The sequence below is a fragment of the Mizuhopecten yessoensis genome, unplaced genomic scaffold, assembly GCF_002113885.1.
Source record: "Mizuhopecten yessoensis strain PY_sf001 unplaced genomic scaffold, ASM211388v2 scaffold2691, whole genome shotgun sequence".
Lineage (NCBI taxonomy): Eukaryota > Metazoa > Mollusca > Bivalvia > Pectinida > Pectinidae > Mizuhopecten > Mizuhopecten yessoensis.
Window position 1 is genome coordinate 82,932 of NW_018404672.1, and position 11,843 is coordinate 94,774.

The following is an 11,843-nucleotide window of genomic DNA, read 5'->3' on the forward strand; positions in this document are numbered from 1 at the left end:
ACGTATATCTACACGTCTTATACGTATATCTACACGTCTTACACGTACATCGACACGTCTTACACGTATACCGACAAGACGTGTCGGTAAGCAGAGCTTGCATTTCCGCTCGCATCACGTCTTTCCGGTCTAAAGGGGAGATAAATCTGTTCGACATCTCCATTGTATTTAGCGGTTAAAAAACTTGCAGACTACATATGCTTGATTATCTGAAAATTAAAAAGCGAAACTTACTGCTTACAGCTGCTCCCATAAGGATAATGCATGAGTTACCTTTCCTTTCGTTAAACTTATAATTTGTGTTAAAATTATCTACATTATAATAAGGTACGGTACCTGCACGCCGACGATCGACCCAGTCTAGTTCCGCTTCACAAATAAACATCTTTAATTTTCACCCAAGATCTTTTGTTGGCGTGGAATGTTTACAACTTTGTAGTCGAAAACATCACAGCTTATATAAGGGGGTCACTTTCTGGGACATCTCCGCGGTAATATTTACAGCCTGTACGTCGACACGAGGTCACCTTAAGCTCGAGATTAGAGGTTGTCTCTCATGGCTGTTCACATAGCTGGTATCTACCCCACTCTGACATAATCCACTGTTATCATTACACAACTTACTTATATATGTAGACTGTGTGTACGGTCTATTATTCCGTAATTGTGGACTTAAAGGATCCCGTACCAAAAACTATAACTAAGAGCCTGTCCGTTTATGCGGAACAACCGGTTTGTCTGTTTTTTTAATGTAACATTTTCGAATTTAATCCTGGCGGACATGCATATGTTTATGCAGGCCTTGCAGCAGCATCAGATAACTGGGTCCGACCTTATTACATTAACGAACAACTCTGGTCCGACTTCTATAGAAAAGGAGATAATCACTGATATATAATATATATATATATATATATATATATATAGTAGATAATAAATAAATAAGTCCTTGCGAAGGAAAATATAGAATAAAAACATTTTTTTCAGATCGTCCGCTGGTAGTCTTACGCGAATAACTTCACGTCTTATACGTATATCGACACGTCTTACACGTACATCGACACGTCTTACACGTACATCGACACGTCTTACACGTACATCGATACGTCTTACATGTACACGTATATCTACAAGTCTTACACGTTCATCGACACGTCTTACATGTACACGTATATCTACACGTCTTACACGTATATCTACACGTCTTATATGTATATCTACACGTCTTATACGTATATCTACACGTCTTACACGTATATCTACACGTCTTATACGTATATCTACACGTCTTACACGTATATCTACACGTCTTACACGTATATCTACACGTCTTACACGTATATCTACACGTCTTACACGTATATCTACACGTCTTACACGTATATCTACACGTCTTACACGTATATCTACACGTCTTACACGTATATCTACACGTCTTACACGTATATCTACACGTCTTACACGTATATCTACACGTCTTACACGTATATCTACACGTCTTACACGTATATCTACACGTCTTACACGTATATCTACACGTCTTACACGTATATCTACACGTCTTACACGTATATCTACACGTCTTACACGTATATCTACACGTCTTACACGTATATCTACACGTCTTACACGTATATCTACACGTCTTACACGTATATCTACACGTCTTACACGTATATCTACACGTCTTACACGTATATCTACACGTCTTACACGTATATCTACACGTCTTACACGTATATCTACACGTCTTACACGTATATCTACACGTCTTACACGTATATCTACACGTCTTACACGTATATCTACACGTCTTACACGTATATCTACACGTCTTACACGTATATCTACACGTCTTACACGTATATCTACACGTCTTACACGTATATCTACACGTCTTACACGTATATCTACACGTCTTACACGTATATCTACACGTCTTACACGTATATCTACACGTCTTACACGTATATCTACACGTCTTACACGTATATCTACACGTCTTACACGTATATCTACACGTCTTACACGTATATCTACACGTCTTACACGTATATCTACACGTCTTACACGTATATCTACACGTCTTACACGTATATCTACACGTCTTACACGTATATCTACACGTCTTACACGTATATCTACACGTCTTACACGTATATCTACACGTCTTACACGTATATCTACACGTCTTACACGTATATCTACACGTCTTACACGTATATCTACACGTCTTACACGTATATCTACACGTCTTACACGTATATCTACACGTCTTACACGTATATCTACACGTCTTACACGTATATCTACACGTCTTACACGTATATCTACACGTCTTACACGTATATCTACACGTCTTACACGTATATCTACACGTCTTACACGTATATCTACACGTCTTACACGTATATCTACACGTCTTACACGTATATCTACACGTCTTACACGTATATCTACACGTCTTACACGTATATCTACACGTCTTACACGTATATCTACACGTCTTACACGTATATCTACACGTCTTACACGTATATCTACACGTCTTACACGTATATCTACACGTCTTACACGTATATCTACACGTCTTACACGTATATCTACACGTCTTACACGTATATCTACACGTCTTACACGTATATCTACACGTCTTACACGTATATCTACACGTCTTACACGTATATCTACACGTCTTACACGTATATCTACACGTCTTACACGTATATCTACACGTCTTACACGTATATCTACACGTCTTACACGTATATCTACACGTCTTACACGTATATCTACACGTCTTACACGTATATCTACACGTCTTACACGTATATCTACACGTCTTACACGTATATCTACACGTCTTACACGTATATCTACACGTCTTACACGTATATCTACACGTCTTACACGTATATCTACACGTCTTACACGTATATCTACACGTCTTGATAGTATATATACACGTCTTACACGTATATCTACACGTCAAACACATATACCGACACGTCTTACACGTATATCGACACGTCTTATACGTATGTCGAGAGCGTAAACTTTGTGTTTCGATAATGACATTGTACATCTTCAGCTTCCGTTGGGTCATCATTTTGCAGAAATGTGTGTTTCGTGCCATACGTATATTGGTTTGTATGTAAACTTTACTCACCTTAAGGTAAATCCAGGTCTACAGTCATCACAAGTTAATTAATACAGCCTCTAGTCACAGGTAAATTAATAAGCATCAAGTCACAGGTAAAATATAAACCCTGAATTAAAGGTAAATTATACAGTATCTGGTCATCACAGGTAAACTATAGAGTCTCTTGTCATCACAGGTAAATGATGGAGACTCTGGTCATCACAGGTAAACACGATCTGCCATGACATGTAATAAACACAAAATCTTTGGTCATTGCAAGTTGATTTAATTCCAGTTCATTTTGTCCGGTTTCTGCTCACAGCGGGTATGTGTACTTTAGAACAGGTATACAGGTAGTGTCAGGTAAGAACAGGTAAATAGAACATCTAGTAATCCCAGGCAAACATACAATATCTGCAGGGATTTAGCCTAATTATACATCGGAACCCGTCTACTTCTCTATAAAAGGCGAAGGTAAACGTTGACTGGCATAACCACAGGCGTTTGAGAATATCAATTTAAGAAATTATTTAAAATTATTTGAAACAGATAATTGAATTTTACGAAAACAATATATGCATGCATGCGATATATAAAACAGAAGGATATGTGTAACTTGTTTTTTTAAACAAAATATTTGTTCAGTTGTGATGTAGGAAACACATTTATATAATTATATACAATTGTCAAACGCCTGTGTTGTCCGGAGCTCTCACCTATGTGAAACACAACACCCTTCAATATAGTATACACACTAAAGCAGGTTACGGTTGAGTGTAGCACAATGGCAAAGCATACATTCCTACTGTAAATAAAGCTATCATGCTCAATTCCATATCCTGATTTTGACATATATAGCCCTTCTAGCGAAACAAGGAGGATATATATAAGGTAGGCCAGTAAGTAAGAACATATAGGTTACTGGATTGACACTTTCATGGGCAGAGATCAAGTTGTTGGTGGGGTTGACGGGGCCGCATTGGACGGACCTCTTCCCTCTCCCCCACTCACTTCTCACCCTCTCCCTTCTCCAATCCCCATTTCCCCCCCTCTCCTTTCTCCCCCTCTCCCTTTTCCTCTTCTCCCCTTTCCTTTCTCCCCCTCTCCCTTCTCCCCTTTCCCCCCTCTCCCTTCTCCATCTCTCCCCTTCTCCATCTCTCCCCTTCTCCCTTTCCCCCCTCTCCATTCTCCCTCTCCCCCCTTCATCCTTCTCTTCCTCTCCTTTCTCCCCCTCTCCATTCTCCCTCTCTCCCCTTCTTCCTTCTCTTCCTCTCCCTTCTCCCCCTTTCCATTTCCCCTTCTTCCTTTCTCCCCCTCTCCCTTCTCCCCTTCTCCCCTTCTCTCTTTCTCCCCCTCTCCATTCTCCCTTCTCCCCCTCTCAATTCTCCCCTCTCACCCTTTTCCCCTACTTCTTATTCAAGTGGTAGAACAGCTCACGGAATGTCCTCTCGTGACTTTCCCCGTAAAAAAATAAAAAGTTCGTGGAAATTAACACAAAAATGTCGATACTTATCTAATTCACATTTTATAATAGTCTTACATAAACTGGTGAATATTATTGAATCAGAATGTTTGTTTTTGCTTATTCGATTGCTAGTGTGGAGGGGAATAGCTACCTGGCAGTTAGTCGGTCCCGTGGAGATATCACTACGCCTGTGTTATGGTCCCTTAACACGGAACTGGCCTTGGTAGTGTTATATAGTGCCAATGCAGAGCAAATGTAAATATATACCCCGTATGCACTACTTATACACATACTGTACAGAAGAGATCTGAAAATGTGACGTATCACACGAGTTAACTTGTTAACGTTGTCCACGTGACTACTTTTTCTATATAAAGAAGATGAAGTACCAGGAAAGCTCTCGAATTTTGAAAAAACTCCATCACACAATACAATTATCCTTCTGCAAGAATCACATCTCTATTGAGGTAGCAGAATACAGTAGAAATGGCCCGACTCTGATAAACAAGGCACATGTCGAGGAAATGTAAACACAGCGGATTTACCCTACACAACACATGTATGCATGTATATATATTTGTAAACTACATTACATTTACAATACATATAAAGTACTGAGAAGTGTATAAACCTCTTTTTTCTATGTATGTCACTTGTGTGAAAACCATGATTACCACATCAAAAACTACCAAAAAATGCCAAAAATTGCTAATTTTGACCCAAAATTTGACCCCCGCAACAAGTATTTTTCTGTCTGAAATTAAAGATTACCTACCTGGTTGCAGAATTATCTGGGTCCCAGTAAAGTTGTAAGACTTGATTTTTTGCAATTTTGCGACGTGTGCTGTTGTCAAAATTTTACCTCCTGTAAAGCTAGCTTTTCATGTGTAGGCACCCTTTCGGATTATGGCCAAAATTTTATTCTCGAACCAAAAAAATCTTCTTCTTTTTTACAAATGTGAAGCTCACATAGCCCACTTTATCATGCTTATACCAACTTTAGTACAGTTTTATTTTTATATTTTTTTCATATCATTATACAGGGGTTAGTCATGATCATTTAACAAAAATATCACCCATGGCCACAACCCTCTACTGTATACTGCTACCTTAGTATTAACGAATGTTTGGCACTGTTGTGAAATTTTGATTCACATAATATATACATACAATAATGGAGTAGAAAAGTAAAGAAGAGTTTTTGAAATTTTCGATCTCCGTAGGAAACTTTGATGATAATTTGACATTTCTTATCAACGTTTATTGCCACACAGGCCGCTGATAAGGAGAGGTCAAGGTCATAGACACGATTATAAATCGTATTAGAGTTCACTGTGTAAGAAACCTGCAAACATGTTCTGTAGTACGGTTTCGGTGCTGTTGCTTCTCAAAGTTTTCTTTGTTTCAACAGATAACGTTGTAGTGTCTGGAAGAGGGATGACGGAGACGAGAAATCCGGAACTATTAAGTGATGTAGCGGAAACTATGAAATATATTCTCCAGGAGTATACTGAGGAGTTAGCTGTCATGAGAAACGAGCTACAAAGTGTAAGAACTGAAAACAGTGAAATGAAAAATTTGATTGCAGAGTTACAAAAGAATATGAGGTATATTTAAACCAACGTGATGCAGATCAAAAGATCCTTCTCGAACAGAATTCAAGGGAGATAAACGTGTTAGAGACTCGATTTGAGAATATGTCCTCTTCGCATTCTCAATCGATAAACTCAGCGGAAGTCATTCAAACCGGAAGTGGTATTAAAGCTGATCGCTTAAAGTCACGTGGTCTTCAAGATCGTTTCATTTTGATGAAAACAGACGATACAGACGATACATACGACACAACTCGACAAAAACTAGCTGGTTTCGAGTTTTATGCACGACTCGGACAGAAACTTGAAGGTAATGCACATCTATATAGTAAGTCCGATCTATGCAATATATAGCGATAAAACGCTTTAAGCAGAGACGTACATATTAATATATGCATGTCCTTTATTTAATTTGCAATAGGCAACAAAGCCTTTGTGCTTTACACACATTTAAACATGACAATAACATGATGGCAATAATAAATACATATTTGCTTTCAAATATTGAGGGCATTTAGATGAATTTTATAGCAGCAAAATAACACATTCACAAGGAACATATTCATTCACAATAGTAAGCATGAACACAGGATGCAATAGACTTAACAAATAAAATAATGCGAAGTGAAGGATGCAAGAAATTAAGTTGAGTTACACATTAAACTAAATTCCATGTCTAATTTCATTTGCGTTGTAAATAAACATATCTAAATTTCTAATAATACTTTTTCTAGCCTTACTACAGCTTTGAAAAATGAATTTCTGAAAAGAAAACTATAAGCTGCGGGGATATTAAGAAAAAAGATAAGAATTAAACAAAAAACCCATCAACAACAGTGTTCTGTGTGTAAAAATACAATCAGGCTAGACCAGGATTCAAACCCTGAACTTCAGAAATGTGGGGAAGGTTACCCTATAACGTGTTTTGCCTGCAGCGGGATTGGCAATCGGAAACCGTCGGCACTTTCCGTATTTTCTCGTTTACGGAAAGTGTCGACGGTTCCCGATTGCGGAATTGGGGTACTTAAGATTAATGTTGTTCTTATATCCAGTGTATCTTCCTATATAATGTACTTACTTTTTGAAAAGTTTCACATTCAGAAACATTTACCTTTATGGATGATTATTTGGATTAGTTTATTTAATTAATAACATATTTTGACAGGTAAACGCTTGTTATTGATAGCGATCAGTTAAGTCTGAATAATCTTTAATTTTCTTAAATATCTTCTGTTAAAACTTTTGATTTCTCCACGTCAGTTTACCACCATGACAAACTTAACTGTTTGCCGTATCATTCTTACTGTCCGGAACAAGACCTCTACGTGGTTTGACGTCTCAATTAGAATACCCTGTTATAGCTTTATTTATTTTTTGCCTGGCTTGTCAGAAGTGAGTGTCATAACAGAAAACGATAAATTATTGCCTGGTATGTATTCGTTTGTAGGATGTTACGGATAATTGATATCAGAAAAAATATCAAACTCGTGATATACATTCTATTAACCGGAAATCTTAGATTTGTATCTGTATTCAACGCACTATGAGCATGTGATGCATACATAACGTGTTTTGATGCCACAACCTCAAGTTATAAAAAAGTATACAGCCGTTTTTAGATACAAACCAGAAAGGTATCGATTAAGTAGTCCATCTTACATCACAAAATGGCGACGGGTTGATGCATGCTTCTCTTTAACATCAAATCAACATATGCTTCCCTGTCTTTTACACTGGATCTATATCTGCCATAAGATAACATAGATATTATGTATTTACACGAAAATCGATATTTGAAAAGCCGCATCTTTTCTTTTTGTTGCAATTACTGTTGTTGTTTTTTAAATTAATCTGTTTCATACTGGCATGAACATTGAAAAATGCCGTTCTATCCTTTTATTAATATTCTAATATTTAGTTATTATCGACCTAAATACAGATAATAAAGTGTCTGTGTCGTCAGTGCAAACGAGATCCCTGGAATAGCCTAACGTCACCAAAATGTTTGCTTCTAATGGCTGTCACATGTATTTCGAGTCGGGAGAAGCTTCAAAATGACGCCGATCCAATTGCGTTCCTAACTTTATGCAAGCAATTTCTTCTGGTAATGCTTATAGAGGTCCTTGCAATGGAAATGTAAATGATGTAATGCTATACCGTGTGTACACAGTTATTTCAGATGAAGAATTCTATGTCCACATTATTGAAAACTCTGAGGTTTACCATTTTTAAAGATATTTCTTGCTTTCTTTTGCAGTCCAGGAACATGAACAGACCATAATCTACGACGTCACTGTAACCAATGGCGGTCTCACCTATAACAACAAAACAGGGATTTTTACGTGTGCTACGTCAGGCGTTTATGTGTTCTCTTGGTCGGCCTTGGTAACTGCTGATCATTATGTCGAGACCATCCTACGTAGCAGCAAGTCGGATCTGGGGCTGACATACAGTGGGGGCAAAGGCTACCCAGGGTCAGGGTCACAGACAGTGGTGGTTAACCTTCACCAAGGTGATAACGTGCAGGTTAAGGTCGGGTCATTTACCCCGGGGTCAATTCTTTATGATATATACACAACGTTTTCGGGATTTCGACTTCAGTGAGCAATAACTGTGTGTCACTTGTATATTGATGAATAAAATTTTGAATGAAAGTTGCTAGAATGATGTAATATTTAAAAACATTCTTGCCACTGGGTCCGCTTAAACCACTACTACTTCATCTGTTAGCAGAAATAACAAGGAAACCCTGCCTATACATTTTCCAATCTTTGGAAAGACAAAATATCAGGTTATCTGTCTAAATACTCACCAAAAGGTGTTTTTTTCCAGATAACACGTATACGGATACGTATCGTATACGCATACGCATATGGTGGCGCGCTTTCCTTTAGCGATCCAAACCCAGTCGATCAAAACCGGTAGTGTGCGAAAATTAGTTCCGGAAACAGAAACACAATGTTAAATCTTCTTATCTATATCAAAATAATGTAATCTTTACATAAACAGTGAGATTAGACTGTGCTGCGTTTCCACATCGACTGGTGTCATTGTCAAGCTATTTCTAAGTGACAGTAAATTGTATAAGATGAGCACTACTATAAAGCTACGGGCGAACTGGCTTACATCTATTTAAAGCGTGCGTGTCTTGATATAGGAGCGGTTTGCTCTGTAACAGTCAGGAAATTGGTGACGAATTCCATTACTTGCTTGAGTGTCTGTCACCATCTGGGTTTAAAATCACATGTTTACATAGGTGGCAAGTTGTGATGATAGTGAGTTATAGTCTATTGCAGAAATGGTGTACAGGTAAATTTCACAGGTAAATCAAATTCTGATAAGTAACCAGATAATCAATAACTGCTAATAATTGCAAAATAATAATTAACATTTAGAACAGTTTTCAGAATCAGTCATATATTTATTATGATATAACTTGTAAACTTGTATTTTCAGATATGTGTGATTTCTCTTATAATTATTGTCATATGTTAGTTAAACTTGTTCTTATTTTCAGATTTCTATGAATTGTGTTTAACTTGTGTGACTTCAATTTGATATTATTATCTGTTATGTTTTAATACAAATACTTCCTCGGCTATCATACAGAATGGTTTTTTATCCAACTTTATAGACATAAAAAAGGGCTGTAGACAAGCGGATCCGGTATCATCTTATTTCTTTCTTTTGGTAGCTGAAATATTAGCTATCATGGTAAAAAATGATAAAAACTTTAAGGGCATAAACATAAATAACAAAGAACACAGGCTCTCACAGTTCGCTGATGACACATCCTTTATTTTAAATGGCACAAAATCTTTATATGATAAATGTGCTAAAATATCAGGGTTAAAAGTAAATACTGAAAAAAACAATGTTATTTGGATGTAAACCATCGAAGGTGGAACCTAAAATGGGGAACAACCAAATTTACCTTACTTGGGATTGATTTCTCTGTCAATTTAGAAGACATGGTTACTGTAAATTTCAACAAAATTATTAGTATTATAGATGGCAAGTTACATCAATGGTCACGAAGAATTTTAATACCTATAAGGAGAATAACTGTTCTTAAATCTCTTATCATTGCAAAAATGAATCACCTGTTTATATCTCTCCCTACTCCAAGTAAAGACATAATTCAATAATTGAACAAAAAAAATACGATTTTGTCTGGCAATCACCAATTGATAGAATAAAACGCTCAACAATTGTTCAAGACTATAGTGAGGGTGGACTCAAAATGATTGTTTTAGAAAACTTTATACATGGACTTAAAACTAGCATTCAATGGTTCACTTTCAGGCTTCTCTCAAGAATACTTCCGCTTAATCATTATTTGAAAATAATTGGAATCAAACAATGTGATTTATGTAATTTATGCCAACAAAGCAAAGAAACTATAGAACATCTTTTTTAACAGTGTCAAATAACAAATAACTTCTGTCAAGACATACGTAGATGAATATACTTAAAAACTGGTCAAACATTCGAAATAATGTGGAACACAACTACCTGATATAACAGAAACATTCAATGAATTAGAAGTCAGTACAGATCCACCTGAAAAACCAGAGATAATTTCTACCATCAAAGGTCTGAAAAATCGAAAATCACCTGGAAGTGACAACCTAAACGCAGAACTATTCAAATTAGATCCAAACTTATCTGCATGCATACTCTACAACATCTTTAAACATATTTGGAAAGAAGCCCAGATTCCCGACCAATGGAACAATGTAACTATCATTAAAATACCAAAAAAGGGAGCCTTAAATAACTGTAACAACTGGCGTGGTATAACATTGCTATCTATTCCAAGTAAAAATATGGCAAAAATAATTATTAGAAGAATTGCAGACACTATTGACGATTTATTGCGTAAAGAACAAGCAGGTTTTCGCCCTAGAAGAGGTTGCATAGACCAAATTTTCACGCTAAGTAACATAATAGAACAATGCACAGAATGGCAAAGACAATTATATATAAACTTTGTTGATTTCGAGAAAGCTTTCGACAGCATCCACAGGGACAGTCTTTGGAAGATTCTAAAATCATACGGCATTCCGGAACATCTTATCAATCTTATAAAGGCATTCTATAACAACTTTAGATGCAAGGTTGGTTATGGTGATCAATACTTCCCAGTTAAAACAGGAGTTCGACAAGAATGTGCCATGTCATCGACACTTTTTATCATTGTCGTAGACTGGGTAATGAGGCAAACAACGGCTGAAACCCCAAGAGGCATCAGATGGGACATGTTCTCTGTATTAGAAGATCTTGACTTCGCAGATGACTTAGCCCTTTTGTCACATACACACCAGCATATCCAAGACAAAACAACTGAGATACAAAGATATGCAGGGCAAATTGGGCTCAAGCTCAACAACAAAAAAGACCGAAATCATGACCCTAAATGTTAACAACGCCTTGCCAGTATTAATTGACGGGAATACTCTACCAAGTGTCAACACTTTCACATACCTTGGCAGTATAGTAAATACAGATGGTGGAGCAGATCTTGATATCAAGAACAGACTGTCAAAGGCAAGAAGATCGCTAAATTATCTGCAGGACGTTTGGAGATCTGGTCAGTATACCATCCGCACCAAACTCAAGTTATACAATAGTTGTGTCCTAC

The 11,843-nt window shown here is 36.9% G+C and overlaps 2 protein-coding genes across 5 annotated transcripts in view; one reads left to right on the forward strand and one right to left on the reverse strand.

The window, feature by feature from the left end:
• The window catches only part of LOC110446405 (solute carrier organic anion transporter family member 2A1-like), a 21,884-nt gene extending 18,295 nt beyond the window's left edge, over positions 1-3,589 (reverse strand). The window contains exon 1 of one of the 3 annotated variants that reach the window (XM_021491538.1): positions 3,170-3,589. The gene's annotated coding sequence lies outside the window, so the exon portion shown is untranslated. Of the gene's footprint in view, positions 1-234; positions 302-336; positions 676-3,169 lie in introns of those variants that run through there. The other 2 variants (XM_021491537.1, XM_021491540.1) reach the window with 2 other exon arrangements.
• Positions 3,085-8,868, forward strand: LOC110446406 (complement C1q-like protein 3). 2 transcript variants are annotated; one of them, XM_021491542.1, is made up of 3 exons: positions 3,085-3,146; positions 6,019-6,509; positions 8,457-8,868. In XM_021491542.1, exons 2-3 carry the CDS (start codon positions 6,305-6,307, stop codon positions 8,801-8,803), a joined length of 552 nt encoding a protein of 183 aa, XP_021347217.1. In that variant the 5' UTR covers positions 3,085-3,146; positions 6,019-6,304; the 3' UTR covers positions 8,804-8,868. The 2 variants fall into 2 exon arrangements, with proteins under 2 accessions (XP_021347217.1, XP_021347216.1); XM_021491541.1 differs by lacking the exon at positions 3,085-3,146 and having other exon boundaries at positions 5,928-6,509.
• Positions 8,869-11,843: the final 2,975 nt, after the last annotated feature.